General features: G+C 57.0%; 1 protein-coding gene across 7 annotated transcripts in view; it reads right to left on the bottom strand.

Annotated features, from left to right (window-relative positions):
- Nucleotides 1–501: 501 nt before the first annotated feature.
- ACVRL1 (activin A receptor like type 1) overlaps nucleotides 502–15,149 on the bottom strand; it is a 19,999-nt gene continuing 5,351 nt past the window's right edge. For 3 of the 7 annotated variants that reach the window (XM_023759659.1, XM_014461747.2, XM_023759660.1), the window contains 9 exons: nucleotides 10,186–10,253; nucleotides 9,486–9,737; nucleotides 9,119–9,327; nucleotides 8,783–8,882; nucleotides 8,294–8,440; nucleotides 7,681–7,956; nucleotides 6,875–7,072; nucleotides 3,967–4,097; nucleotides 502–2,775 (listed from right to left, as the gene is read on the bottom strand). In XM_023759659.1, coding sequence (XP_023615427.1) covers nucleotides 2,641–2,775; nucleotides 3,967–4,097; nucleotides 6,875–7,072; nucleotides 7,681–7,956; nucleotides 8,294–8,440; nucleotides 8,783–8,882; nucleotides 9,119–9,327; nucleotides 9,486–9,737; nucleotides 10,186–10,253 — 1,516 coding nt within the window. In that variant the 3' untranslated portion in view covers nucleotides 502–2,640. Of the gene's footprint in view, nucleotides 2,776–3,966; nucleotides 4,098–6,874; nucleotides 7,073–7,680; nucleotides 7,957–8,293; nucleotides 8,441–8,782; nucleotides 8,883–9,118; nucleotides 9,328–9,485; nucleotides 9,738–10,185; nucleotides 10,254–11,863; nucleotides 11,883–12,149; nucleotides 12,169–14,415; nucleotides 14,434–15,049; nucleotides 15,094–15,149 lie in introns of those variants that run through there. The other 4 variants (XM_014461748.2, XM_023759662.1, XM_023759661.1 and 1 more) reach the window with 4 other exon arrangements.

The following is a 15,149-nucleotide window of genomic DNA, read 5'->3' as shown; positions in this document are numbered from 1 at the left end:
ACCCATTTGAAGAGGGAATTGAAAACAGAGAATTCAGGCAGGCAGGTCCAGCCGCCTCTGAGTGAGGACGCGGAAAGTTCCTTCGAGGTGTGGTTTGCGGGGGACAGTACCTGCAAAACAGTAGCACCGGGAGCTCACCCCCGCCGGCGCCGGGGCGGGGCGAGGAGATCCCCGGGGAAAAGCCCTCCGATCCGGATCCGTGCTGGGGCGGGAGGGCGGCGGCCGCTGGGCAGCCCTGAGGCCAGCAGAGGGCGGTGTGGCCGGCGCCGCCAGCAGCCTGAACCGAGCCCAGGGTCTGAACAGAAATCTGGGGCCCTGGACGGGTTGGGTGGGGGAGGGGGCGCGTGGGGTGCGCGTGGGGTGCCTGAGCGAATGATGAGCTGTCAATTAAGGGCTAAGTCCCGGCATGATACCCTGGGGCCTTCTCCCTCCCCATCCCCTCAGGTTCCCTCTGAGGCTGGCCACTGCAAAAGCACTGGCCTAGGAAGACTCCGCTGGAGCTCAGGATTCAACCACGGTTTTATTGAGGACCTACTATGTGCTAAGCACCAGCTAAGTGCTCTCACAAACAATATCTCCAGGTAGGAGACTAATTTTGACCTGGCCCACCTTCCCGCTCTCAGGCAGAAGCATTATGCACACAGCTCACCAGTGCTCACTTCCCAGCCTGGCCCCTTTTTCTCAACCCTCCCCCTGTCACTCCACCTCCTGCCTCAGACCTTCTCCTCTCAGGGATTTTCTAGGCTGTGAGGAGCTGCTGCCTTCAGTTTCTGGCTGTGGAGTCTCCGAAGGCGCCTTTTGGTCCCTAAATTCACGAGAGAGAATCTTTCAGGGCAGGACTGATTCCCGGGCTGGGTGGGTTCCAGCGATGAGGAGACACGAAGCAAGCTGCCCCGTGATGATCTGGGAACCCATCAGGTCCATCTAGCTTTCTGTTTTCACCCAGTTTCACTTCCTGGTTCTCCCCCAGGACCTTGCACAATGCTGGGAGCAGGCCTGGGAAAGTGCCCTGGGTGATGGTGGAAGGGGCTGGCCTGGGAGGTTGCGCTGGGTCATTTACAGCAGGAGGCTGTTTTCTTCCCCTCCTGTAGGAACGGAGGGTTCCTCTCCCCCTGCCCCAAGGGCTGGGGGCTGTAAGCTCAGGTCTTCCCAAATTTGGGGCTGTCCTGTCCCTAGCATGAGCCCCACCCCCGCCCCCACAATCCCCCAGCCCATCCACCTGCCTAGGGTAACCTCCTCAGTGCAGGGACACACACCCTTGACTTCCAAACACCAAAGTTTCCCTGTGTTTCTCGACAACCATCAGGTTCTTTCTAGGCACACACTTTCTGGGGTGTGGCCCAGGCCCCAAGGGGCAGTGGGGAGCAGGAACCTGGGTGCTAGAGGCTTATTGGCTGGAGTCAGATTTCTTCTGAGCCTTGGAGGCCCTGCAGGAAGCCAGCCTCACCCCTCTCAGCTCTGGGTAGAGAAGGCAAAGCCACAGAGGGGGCTAAGGCTGGCTTGCCTACCAAAAGGCCAGGGACTGTCTGAGCCCAAGGATGGCCACTGGCAGGAGCTGGAGCCCAGAGAATTAGACTAGGAGGCATCCTAGCCACACCTGGCCTCAGATAAGGTTATTTTCACAGCCCCATCTTGGGGCAAATAGCCTGCCTAGGGTAGCCTCCCTAGGGGCTGGGGCATAAGTAGAAGGCACTAGGAACGGAGTTTGAACAGGATGGCCTTGGGAAGAAAATTAGAGCTGAAAAGCCCCAGAGGACGTCAGGACCAGCTCTTTCAATGTGCAGATAAGAACCAGGTGCTGGGACAGTGAAGGCTCATTCTTGTCACTCAGCAAGCATCCGGGACCAGAGCCTGGGTCTCCGGCTCCCATCTGGGCCCTTCCCCAGCCATGCGTGGCCTCCGTGTCTCTCAGTCATTCTGAAAGTCCTGGGCCTTACCCACCTGACCTGCCACTTCTCCAACGGCCTATGACACTGCCACACCCACAGCAGGGCTCCTTGGTTTTAATGCCCCAATAGGTCAGCTAGGATGGGGATAGAGGAGGGGCCCAGGATAGGCCCCAGCTCTCTCGGGCAGCTGGTAGGCAGCTAGCAGGGATCTTGTCCAGGAGACAGAGGCCCAAGGCATCATGGAGCTAAGATACAAACTCATGGGTGTCTGGGGCTTGGCCAGAGGCGAGGGCCTGGCAGGGCAGGGTGTCTACGGAAGGCTGGACGGGGCCCTGTGCCCCGTGGCAGCTCTGGGAGGGCAGGGGGGTTGACCGAGGGCAGGGAGTAAAGTGCAGGACCAGGCTCTGGGCCCAAGAGACTGGGATTCCCTGGCTTGGCCATCCTGGCACTGGGGCCTCCTTTGCACTCTGTCCTGGGTGGTAGGGAGTGCGCCCAGGGCATGGAGGTGGGGACAGAGCCAGGCGTCAGGGAGCCTGCTGCTCTGAGCAGGCCAGACAGTGGGGAGATCGGGTTTCAGCCCAGCTGTATTTTTGGCTGGATGGGTTGGGGGCAGAGCTGGGCAGGCACAGCTGCCCCTAGAGGGGCACCCCCTCTCCAGCACACACACACTACCTCCACCCAGACAGACCACCATTTACCGCCCACCCCCACACACACTGCAGGCTGAGGGGAGTCAGGTGTCAGCCTGTGGCTAGTCGATCACTTTGGGCTTCTCGAAGCTGTTGCTGAGTTTCTGTAGTGTCTTCTTGATCCGCAGAGCAGTGAGGCGGGCGGAGGGGTTGGGATACCAGCACTCCCGAATCATCTGAGTCACCCCTGAGAGGACCTGGGGGGAGGGAGAGAAGCAGAGACATGGGTCAGGGAAGATGGAAAGGAGGAGGCGAGGAGAATGGCCCCATAATGGGGAGACACAATCGGGAGACAAAGGACGAGAAGAGGGGCGATGAGAGAGTGAGAAGGAGGCGGAAGGAAAGACAGGAGCGGTAAGGGGGGGATGGAGGGATCCAGGCAGGGACGAAAAGAGTAAGATGAAAAATGGAAGAGGAAGAATGGGATGAGAATGGAGAAAGGCAGGCAGGACGGAGATGTAACTCATCTTCAGGAGCACTCAGTCCCCCTTGGCGAGTAGGGTCTGTGGAGCACCTTCCCCCACCCTCTACTGCCACCGAGACCCAAGAAAGGGGAGATATGTCAGTCTCGGGGTTCCTGCGCCCCCATCAGACCCCAGTGCTGAGGGCTGTGTCTCCCAGCCCCACCAACCCTGGCTGGGCCCAGTGAACACTGGAAGAATGGGTGGTGAGCACTGCCCCCCAAATGCACATGTCCAGGGAGGAACCCACCCAGGAAGCTCAGATTTAACCCCCTCAAGCTGGTTCTTAAGAGGGATTGTATGTGTGTGTACATCTGAATGCATGTGTGGCTTTTTGTGGATATGTATGTTGTATAAAAATGTACATGTGTCTATGTATACATACATGTATGTATGTGTGTACATTTACTCATTCTTTTAATAAACATTCACTGAGCACCAGCTGTGGGCCAGGCACTGTCATAGGTAATGGGGAGATCAGGGTTACAAAGGAGACAGGCTCTTTGTCTTCACAGGGTCAGCATTCTGGCACATACTTGCACGTGTATGTATCTGTGAGTGAATATTTAAGTAGAAGCCTGTGCGTGCCTATATATGTTTATATACAAGTGAGTATGTGTATTACAAAAGTATGTGAAGTATTTTGAGAAAAGATAAAAACAAACAGCAAAAACTTCATAGTAAGAAATGTAGCAGAGAACCTCTGATTTCCCCAGCAAGGTGAAGGTTCTGAAAATCCCAGAATAACTAGAGTCCCTGTGGGGTGCACGGGCCAGAGAGATGGGAGGGTGTGGCCAGGGAGGACCCTGGGATCTGCCCCCTAGAATCTATCCCGGGGAAGCTGAGGCCTCAGACACAAGTTCCTGGGCCCAGAAATTCCAGCTGTGAGCCACCACCCCACGCCATCCCAGCCCCGCCGGGCCTCACCGGATCTGCAGCCAGCCTGTTGTGGATGGTGGGGGTCTGCTGGTCAACACACACCACCTTCTTCATGTCCTCAAAGCTGGGATCATTGGGCACCACGTCATAGAAGGGTGGCTTATAGTCCTCCACAATGCCTGGGAACCGGGGGTGAGGGGGGACAGGGCAATCACTCAGGACCCCAAGAAGGCCCAATACTACCTAGAGGAGAGCCTTGCCCTCCCTCTGTCCAGGGGCCAAGATACCAGTTGTCTGACCACGGTACCCTTTAGAGGGACACTATAATGTTATAAATATATTTATAAATAATAATTACTACTACCATTTATTTTGCACTTACCATGTGCCAGGCATTGTGCTATAAATACTTTATATGCATTATCCTGTCTTTACAATAATCTTATGCAGTGGGTACTATTATTACCTGTGTGATGAAGAAACTAATGCTCGGAGAAGTGGAGGCCAAGGTTACACAGCTAGTCATGGCAGAGCCAAGACTTCAACTCCTCTCATTGGATCCCTAGGCCAGATCTTGTTCCAGCCTTTCCATAGCTGCTTCCTACCCAGGCCTGGGCACTGCTCCCAGGTCCCAACTATCACAGATGCCCATAATTCCCACGTTTACTGTCCTAACTGCATTGCATTAAATCCTCACAATAACGCTAGGAAGTACGTAATGTTATGGGAGCCCCCCTCTATAAGCCATGAAATTAAGGCCAGAGTGGTTAAGGAGCTTACCTAAATGCATAGGTAATAAGTGAGAGTTAGGACTTAAGCCCAGAAAATCTAACCAAAGGCCATGCTCCTGACCTCCATGCTACACTAAAGGGAAGGTAGCTGGTTGATTGTTGGGTGAGGATGTGGAACCAGGAGAAGGGGGAGAAAACGTCTCTCTTAAAAGAAAGGAATTTTTACCCAAGTCCAAATAACACCCACCCCTCTCAGGGATGGCACCCCCTCAGCCAGCAGCACCTCCTAGACCAGTGATGGCGAACCTATGACACGCGTGTCAGAGGTGACACGTGAACTCATTTTTTTGGTTGATTTTTTCTTTGTTAAATGGCATTTAAATATATAAAATAAATATCAAAAACATAAGTCTTTGTTTTACTTATGGTTGCAAATATCAAAAAATTTCTATATGTGACACGGCACCAGAGTTAAGTTAGGGTTTTTCAAAATGCTGACACGCCGAGCTCAAAAGGTTCGCCATCACTGTCCTATACCAAGTGCACAGTCCTTAGCAGGAGCTTTCTGAACATGATGCCTGCGGAGCTGCAGACGGCCCAGGCAGGAGAGGCCAGGCCCGGAAAAAGTGCCCCGCGCCCCACCCTGCTTCCCAGGCCGGCCGTGGACCAGGGCCACACAGCCACAGCCACAGCCCCGGAGAGCCTGCGCCAGCTGTTCTCCCCATGGCGGGCTTCCAGGCCAGCCCCCGAGCCGCGCGCGCCCTAATCAGTGCTGCACAGAGGCCTGAGCGTGTCTAATGGGCCTTTAATCAGTGCCGGGGCTGACACCAGATTACAGTGTTTATAATGCGCCACGAATCTGTGTGGGGCTGATTCCCTCGCCCAGGAGCCTGCAGTCAGCCTCCCCTCGGCCCTGGCTGGTCCAGCCTTCCTTTCCCGCCGGCAGCCTGGTCCAAGGGGCCTCAGCTCCGTCAAGGTGCCCCCTTCCCTGACCCCAGCCCCTAGAGCTGACTCCAAAAGCTCATGGCTGAAGGGGCAGGAACCTGAGCCCCTTGGTTCTCCCAGAGGGACTGGTTAGACCTCAGCTTCCACCCAGCAGTGACTGCTGAGAGCAAACGAAGCCGGCATGGAGCTGGCCCCTCACAGGTGCTCAGGAAATGAGAATGTCCCTCTCCCCAAGGAACAGAGCTCCAGTCATATCCTGAGGGTTGTCTCCAAACTGTCAGGACTCCTGGCAGCCCCTCCCCATGGGCAGCCTCCACACTGACTGACCAGCCTCTCCACCCAGTCCAGACACCACCCATCATCCATGCACCCCAGGACTGGGAAGGCACTGGCCACAGGGCTGCCCATGGCATGGGGCCAGCAGGGATGAGGTCCCTCTGCCTGCTCCAAGTCACTCTAAATCTGAGTCCCCTGTGGCACTTACAGTAACAAGAGGAAGCAATAAGCAGGCAGTGCAGGCACTATTGTATCTCGCATGTTTTGTGGTCAAGGAAACCAAGGACCAGAGAGGTTTAAGGAGCACAGTGATAAACAACACTGGCCCTACAGTCAGAGTGCCTGGTTTCAGACCCTGGTGCTGCATCTAACCAGCTGTAGTTCTGTGCCTCAGTCCCCTCATCTGTAAAATGGGGATGATACTGTGTCAGGGATTCATTATGACAACAATAATTGCTACTAATATTTACTGAGCCCCAGATCTGTCCTAAATACTTCATTTGAATTATCTCAACAATTGGAAACTATTTTCATTCTCACTTTACAAATGAGGAAACTGAGCACAGAGAGGTTAGGTGACATGACGATGGTCAGTGGCAAAATCAGGAATTGAACCTAGGCAGTCTGATTCCCAACCCACGCTCTTAACTACTGAAGCGATACCAGCTTCCTGCCAACAGGGACGATCAAATAAGACAATACATGTGTATCACATGGCATCTGGCACATCTTTAAGCTCAATAAATGTTAGCTGCTATTAATATTCCTGTTATTATCACTTACCCAAGATTTCACAGCCAGAATCACAGACTCGCAGACTCAGATGAACCTTAAAAGGTGGCTCAGCTGAACCAGCTGGTGAGTAGCAATGAACGGGATACAGGCAGTGTGGCCACAAGCCCCTCGGGCCACAGGCACCGGCCACGCCAGGAAGCCCCCATCTCCTGCCTGTCTCTCCACTTGCCCCCTCCCCCCGCCTCACCCTGTGCAGGGCGGGCCCTCACCATTGACGATGGTCCGGCGGGTGATCTCCCACAGCACCAGGCCGAAGGCCCAGATGTCCGTCCACTTGTAGGACTCGAAGCAGTCAGTGCGGATCTGCTCATCCAGCACCTCGGGGGCCATGTACCGCTTGGTGCCCACTCGCGGGTTGTTGCCGATGTCCAGATAATCGCTACCCTGAGAGTGCATCACAGCCAGGCCTGTGGGTACCAGGGCTGTCACTTCTGCTGCTCACCCCAGCCCACAGACAGGGTGGCCCCAGAAGCTGCGGTCCAGGGGGCAGGGTGGGGTTGCAGGCAAACGGAGACCTGCTCTGAGGGGGGCTGGGAGAACAACCGGCTCCCTTTCGTTTACTTGTGTAGCGCCCTCCGGGTGCCCAAGAACCCAGCGACATGTGAGTGGGCAAGGCAGGCATTATTACGCCCATTGCACAGAGCAGGACCCCAAGGCCCATGAGTAGGAGCGATGTGGTCAGTGAAGCCCGGAGGATAACCCGGTTCCTGGCTCCCTGCTCCTTTCTCCCAACTCCTGGAGCCCGGGGTGGGGTCGGGTGGTGGAAGGAGTTTAAGCTTCAAAAAAATGTTAGGCAACCTGTGGGGCTCTTCCGTTCGCCACTCCCCCCTCCATCGTCCTCTTGAGGGTGTAAGCGGCGATTAGAATCACGGAGTCACCAGGCCCAGTACACGGACTCCTTAGTTACCGGTGCACCCACTGCACCCGGCGAGAGCGGAAGGTACGGTCTGCGAAGGGGCCGCCCGCTCCTTGGAATGGCTCATCTTATCCCCCCGCCCCCCTCCCCGCAGCTCACCCAGGTCTGCGATGCAGCACTGCAGGTTGCTCTTGACTAGCACGTTGCGGCTCTTGAGGTCGCGGTGGGCGATGGCCGGTTTGCCCTGAGTGCCGAAGATCTCCACGTGCAGGTGCGCCAGGGCGCAGGCCGCGGACACGGCCAGCCTCAGGGCCAGGCGCGGCTCCAGCGTCTGCCTCTGCAGAAAGTCGTAGAGCGAGCCATGCTCGTGGTAGTGGGTGATGAGCCACAGCTGCGTGCTCGAGTTGCGGGAAGTCATGTCCGAGGCTATAAAGCCTATGGGCAGAGGGTCAGGTGGCTCAGCCAAGGGTTTAGCGATGAGGGAGTCTGGACTGGGCGGGGGCAGGGCTGGAGGCACAGGATGGACTGAGTCAGGGCAGACTGGGGCTGGGGTGCAGGCTGCCCTGGCTTAGGGCAGAGACGAAGCCGGAGTCAGAGGTTGGTTGGGGCTGAGGCCGGGCTGGGAGTCCTTCAGGGTGGGGTCAGTGACCAGAGGATGGGGACTCCAGCCTTGAGTGCAGGGGATGAAAGCCGGGGCCTGGCATAGTTCCCCCACCCCCACCCCCACCTCTACCCCGACCCCAACCCTCACCCCCACCCCCACCCGGCTTGCCTAGGATGTTGTCGTGTCTGAGCAACACTGTGTTGTAGATCTCAGTCTCCCGGAACCAGGACTGTTCATCCCTCGAGGAGAATATCTTGACCGCCACACTCTCACCATGCCACAGGCCTCGCCACACCTCGCCATAGCGGCCCTTTCCTGATCCAATGGCAGGGGGGTGGAGGGGAGAGAAGGTCACACAAGCCCCTGGGCACAGTGGTCCCCAGCTGCACTGACCCATCTGCAGAACCCCTGACACTTCTGCTTAACCTAATGCCGACCCCCACCCCACTCGCAGGCCACCCCCACCTGCCTCTTGTTCCCTACTGGCTTCTGCAGAAGGACCTAGCCCTGACCGGTCTCCACCCACTCCGTGCCCAGGAGAATTCCATCTGAGCCAGGCCTGGCCCCGTCTGTGACTCCAGAGGCCCAGAGCTCTCTTACCCTTCCAAGTTCATGGGAGCCCTTGGTCCCCATCCCCCAGGCTCACCCACTGCTCACCCACACACTCCACCAGGGCAACCTGCCGTGCCACCGTCCTCTGCACCAGGAAGGGGAGCCCCGAGCCACTGCCCGTTGTGCAGTCACTGTCCAGGAAGTCCTGAAGGCACAAAGAGACCACTGAGAGCTGTCCCTCACCCAGCCCCCTTCTCTCTCCCCACCTGGCCCCTGCTACTGTGGCTGCATGCTCCTCCCTCACCCAGCTCCCCACCCACGGGCATCTGAGTGTCTGTGATTGTGCTCTTCTCGGCTACCTGTCACTGCATCCCTCTGATTCTGTGGCTTCTGCCTATTCCTCCCCGCTCCCCCCGCGTCCCATGTTCCCCATGCTCATACCCCCAACATGCTGTCCCCCTGCTCGGATGCCTTCAGGATGAGTCTGGATTCGCCCAGCTCGCTGTGCAGGCCCTGATGTTTCTCCTGCCTCCGCCGGACATGCCACAGGCCCAGGGCACCTAGGATCACCAGGGCCAGCAAGGCCAGCACAGGGCCCAGGATCAGAGGCAGCTGGCTGTCTCCTTGCGGCTGCTCCGGGGTTGGGTAGGCTGCCAGAGAGAGGACACTGAGACCCTCCCGCGCCTTGCCACTGCCATTAGGTCCCTGGGTCCTGCCTCCCCACCCTCCGGGCAGGCACGAGAGGAAAGCAGGGTGAGAGGGCAGGGTCTGAGAGGTGGGGTAGGTGGTGCTGAGGCAGCAGACATACCCTCCAGCTCCAGGGACACGTTGTGGTTGCAGAGGGAGCTGTAGCAGCAGTAGTGGTTGACGACATCAGTGGGGCGTGCCCAGCAGAGCTCTGGGTGCAAGTTCCCACAGCCCCGATGTTCCTGGGGGTGCCTGCCCTCCTCCCGCACCAGCACTACAGTGCACCAGGTCCCCTGGCAGGTAGGCGCCCTGCATCGTGGGCCCTTACACGTGCAGGTCAACAGCGAACCCCGAGAGGGCTTCACAGGGTCACCTGGGAGACACAGCAGAAGCTCAGTCACCCTGAGCCCAGTTCCCCAGGCTGAGCCCAACACCCACTGCTCTCTCCCCTCTGACCTTCCAGACAAACCCCTTGAGGCCTTGGTCCCCGAGTTCCACCCTCAGATTATCCTTCCCTCCAGGGGGCAGCTGAGACGATGAGAAGCAGGCCCTGACCCCAACGCCTCCTCCCCAGTTCCAGGCCCAGCCCTGGCCCCCAGCCCCAATCCTGAGGACTCTTCCAGGCCCTCCCTGCCAACATCCCCACTCTCTGCACCCCCCCACACACTCTGCACCCTCCAGCTAGAGCAGAAGAGGGCTGGGGTAGCCTGTCTCCTGCCCTCCAGCCAAGCTCCAAAGTCCCTTCTCCCTACCTCCTCAAACAGCCCAGCAAGAGCTGAGCCCCTTTCTCCATTCAAGCCCCTGTTCCCTACAGGACTCACCCTGGGTCAGGTTGAAAGCCATCAGTAGCATCAGAAGGCATCTCCTGGGGGGGTCCCAGCTCATGGTCCTGGAGAGAGGCACAGGAGAGGGGGTGCAGTAAGACCTGTGAAATGTGATCCCCTCAGAGTTTTCAGCCACTGACCGTGGGTCCCTCCCACCCAGAGGAAATCACTGGGAGTGTTTCGGGGGGGTGGGCAGGCAGGCCTCCTCCCGACTCCACTGCGCCTGGCTTTGGGGTGGGGCCTGCAGGGGAAGTCCTGGTTCACTTCCCCATGGAAACCATCCTGTTAGGGGTAAAGGGTGGGGAGCCATGTTTAAGTGACTGAGAGCTTGGGGAGACTCCCAGCCCCATAACCCTGCTGCTGAGCTACAACTGGAGGGCACAGAGGGCTCGGGGCTGGGGTGAAGGACCCTCTCTTCAGCAGCACCCCCTTCTACCCTCTGCCTCTTGCCCATCCCCTTCCAGCCTCCCCCCTGCCCACCCATTTCCCAGTGCCCCCCCCTCCCCAGCCCTGGCTGCCTCAAACATAAACAGGCTCCTGTCTTCACTTCCTGCCATTCAGGGTCCCGCCAAGCTGGGAACAGGAATCAAGATTGTTTAGATTGGGGTCTGGATAGAACAGGCAGGAGTCACGCACAGCATGGAGGTCAGGACACATTCCCAGGGCAGGCCGGAGCGGCACGGGGTCTGGGGAAGCCACCGGCGGCTGGAACAGCCCTGTGACCGAAGCCGAATCCGAGGGGACACCTAGTGACTCACAAAGCCCAGCTCTGATGTTAGAGATGACAGGATTACGGCTCAGACAGGGGAAGAGACTTGTCCAAGTCCAGACAGGATTCAGTGGCCGGACCAGGAGCACAACCCGTGTCCAGACTCCCAGTCCAGTGCTCTTTCCTCTGTCTCCCAATCCAGGAGGCAGCCCGTGTCTGAGCCCTCGGGGCTGTAGCCACCACACCAAGCTCCCACAGTGCTGGCTCACTAGGTGAAAGGAGCCTCCTGTAGCCAGAGTGTCAGAGGCCCTCTGTGCGCCATCCCCGGGCTCCCTCCTCTCTCCCTGCTGTCCTGGAAGGGGTGGGGCAGGGCCAATGATGTGAGGAGGGAAGTGAAACACACTTAGACACTGAATGTTTGACCTTCCATGGCTGGCTAAGGTTGACCTTTTCCAGAAGTTAGATGGAGAGGGTTAAGGGGAGTGATTCTGGTCTATGACAGTCCCCAAACCTGGTCCCAAACCAACTAGTGCTTCAAACTACCCCCTTCTTCATTTCTTAAAGGCTTAGAACAAGAAGATAAGGGCCAGAGCTGCAGCAAGAAGGACTGAGGTCAGACAGTAAGAAGGACTTTCTGAAAGGTGGCAAATAAGCAGGGGTTTGCCTGTGGACTGGATCCCCAGATAGGGGCCACTAACGCGAGGGGCGGGAGTGTCTTCCGACAGGGTGAGGCTGACTATGGCCACAGAGGCTCAGAAGGCCATGGCCTAAGAGTGGTGCCAGATGAAGACACAAGATGCTAAGGCTCTGGGGCAGGATGGCTGGGGGTGGGGGGAGCTTTGTATGCCTCTCTGCTGGTGGCAGCTCTGCCTTCCTGCCTGGGCTTCCTCTGCCCCAGAGGCCCAGAGCTGGGGGAGGAAATGGAGCCCTGGGCTGCCGCTGCTGTGTCCCCAGCCTCTGCCTGACCTCCTGCCTCTTGCCCCTCCTGGCAGGCAGTGAGGACTCCAGCAGGCACTCCGCAGTGGGGCTGGAGGCTGAGGGGGAGCCCCAGACAAGCTGAATTTGTCCACTGGGGTAGAGGCCGGAAGCCATCCTTGGCAGTAGCCTTGGCTTGTCCAGAAAGCAGCTAAGGAAAGGGTATGGGGCAGGAAGGAAAAAGTGGAAAACAATGAGGATAATGCTGGCATCCTCCTAGGATCCTTTACCCATACTCCACTTTTCTGACCATGCCCCAGGGCACCCTCTCACCTACTTTATTCGGCGTCAGAATCACCTGAAGGGCTTGGTTAGAAACGTACATTCTTTGGTCTCACCCCCACTCCAGATTCTGATTTGGTCAGAATCTAGGATCAGCAAGAAACATGGTTTTATTTTTTTAATCCTCACCCCAGGATATATTTTTATTTATTAAAGAGAGAGTGGGGGAGAGAGAAACATTGATCGGCTACCTACCATATGCGCCCCAACCACGTATGCAACCTAGATATGTGCCCTGACCGGAAATCAAACTCACAACCTTTTTGGTGTACGGGATGATGCTCCAACCACCTGAGCCACCCCATCAAGGCAAGAAACATGCATTTTAAAAAAGTCCCCCAGGGAATTCGAATCAGTGGGTACCATAAAGCCCTACACCACAGAAGACGTCTCCATGCTTTCATTTCATAGGACCTGCTGGTGCGTGGGAGTGGGGTGCAGAGGACAGGACTCTCACTCCCATCCAGGGACCTCCCCCCTCCCACTCCCTTTACGGGAGAAGAAAGAAACACAGGCTAAATATGAAAGTCAAGGTCTTGGAAACACTGTGGAGGGAGGGCGGGTCCAGGGCTTTGCTCCTGACATCCAATCCACCTCAAGCCTCCCAGGCCCAGGAACGGTACAGGGAGACGCACCTCTGGTCTCATCCGGGAATGTGGGGGAGTAAAATTGTGACCGTCCGATTTCTAGCTGTGCCCAGTGTAAGGTTAAGTACAGGAGGGTGCTGACCAGTCCAAACTCAGAGCTGACCCCGTGTGATTCATCCTGCAACCTGACGCTAGCACAAATGGACTCCTGGGGACTGACGGTATCCTTTCGTTTCTAAGCAGAACTTCACGAAAGATCTCCTGCTGACAGTAGCATCACTGTTATTGGCCAGAAATCACAAATGCTAAACTAATATCAAACATTAACTTACCACTGTGAAGTCCTTAGTAATAAGAGTTAACCTTCTCCGAGTATGACTTACGTGCTATGGACTGAACTTTAACGGTTGACCTCATTTAACCCACACAACAACCCAATGGGGAAACTGAGGCTCGGGGGTGTTAAATTTGTTGCCCATAATCACCACGTGTGTCTTGAGCCACATACATTCCTGATCATAAATCCTTCCTTGGTCACTTTACTCCTCCAACTGTTTGGTGTTGGGTGAGCCCCACCAAGGAAGAAAAAGAGTGAGTGGGTCTCACCAACATTAACAGATTGTCCACTGCTGTCATCAACAGGTACCCAGTGTGGCTTTGTTTAGATGTGGAGATAGAAATCATGTTAGCTGTAGGCTTAGTCACAGGTGGGAGAACCAGAGTAGGGGGTGCTCTGCTCCCCATCACACCTGAGGGATTGATAGAACCTGCCCTGGTCAGCCGCACTGGCTCAGCACAGCAAGGAGGCGCCTCACCCCGCCCACCCGCAGGTCCGACCCAAACAGGAGAGGCCGGACTGAGCTGCTCCCACCAGGCTGCGCCTTGCCAGACACAAAGCACTTTCTCTGCATCACTTCACGAACCCTGAACAGCAGTGCGCTACAGCACCACGCCTGTGCAGAGGAGCGCCCAGGATCTGCCTCTGGCTCATGTAAACTCGAATTCAAATCCTGTCTCTGCCACGTGGCGCTATGAGATTTGGAACAAGTTACTTAAACTTTCTGAGGTCTAGGCTTCCCTGCGTAAAATGAGAATAACAGTGCCCATTTCATAGGCATCATGTAGTGACATTCGTTAGCAGAGGACTAAGTGGTGCATAGTGGGCACTTAGCACATGTTAGCAAAGCCCAGCCATCCATGTCTCCATCCCTGGAGCTTGGGACAAGCCGCTGCAGGCTGCAGGACGGGTATAATACCCCTCTGCAACAGGAGAGCAGAGACGCCGAGGACTGTGGCGAGGATTACATGAGAAATACACGTCTGCACAGTAAGCACTCAATAGATGGCAGCTCCCTTTAACACCCCCCCCCCATGAGATGGAAGGGCAGGTCCTAGGACAGTGATGGTGAACCTATGACACGCGTGTCAGAGGTGACACAAGAACTCATTTTTTTGGTTGATTTTTCTTTGTTAAATGGCATTTAAATATATAAAATAAATATCAAAAATATAAATCTTTGTTTTACTATGGTTGCAAATATCAAAAAATTTCTGTATGTGACACGGCACCAGAGTTAAGTTAGGGTTTTTCAAAATGCTGACACGCCGAGCTCAAAAGGTTCGCCATCACTGTCCTAGGACAAATGGGGCAGGGAGGGATTAGAGAGGACAGACCTGATGCAGCCAGCAGCTGCCCATAAACACAGGGGTGACAGCTACTGTCCACCTTGGCCCTGACCTCAGAGAAGAAAAGGGGGGCGGCTTCAACAGCACTGGCCTCCAGGGCGGAGTGGAAACCTGGGGGTGCTCCTGCAGGGAGCCTGCGATCGATCGCTCTGGCCTGCGCGCTGCAGGAAGGCCACCTGACCACGCAGGGTTGGAGGCGAGGCGAGGCGCGGGGGCTGGAGTCACAGCCTCAGATCCTAAGGCAGGAGCCTCAGGGCTGGGCTGGCTCAAGGCGTTTGACGTGGACCCTGTCTCCCAGGTCCGCCAGCTGCCAGCAGGGACAGGGGACCCGTTCTCCGTGGGTGAAGCACTCCTGCCCTTTCCACGTGGGTGACAACAGGAGAGCAGAGACGCCGAGGACCGGCCAGGGAGCCGCGTCTGAGTCGAGTCCCCGCCCGGGTTCAGTCCGCCCCTCCCCGTCTCAGGTGCGGGGTGGGCCGCCGCGGGAGGGCGAGGGACAGCTGTGCCCCCACGAGCTGGGCTGACCCAGCGGCGACCTCACCGAGGGCTCTGCCCCAAGGAAGGGCACTCGGTGGCTCCAGCCGTCCCCCCTCCCCGGCCCCGCCCGCCGACCTCTTCTCACCTGCGGGCCTGACGGCGGGCGGGGCGCTGGCGGGTGCGGGGCGGCGGCACCGCGGACCCCGGACGGAGGGCAGGGGTCTCGGCGCGGCCCCGACGAGGCT

This window comes from Myotis lucifugus, unplaced genomic scaffold (assembly GCF_000147115.1).
Source record: "Myotis lucifugus unplaced genomic scaffold, Myoluc2.0 scaffold_160, whole genome shotgun sequence".
Taxonomy (NCBI): Eukaryota; Metazoa; Chordata; class Mammalia; order Chiroptera; family Vespertilionidae; genus Myotis; species Myotis lucifugus.
The sequence above is the reverse complement of the archived record's forward strand: the minus strand, read 5'-3'. Positions and strand labels throughout refer to the sequence as shown.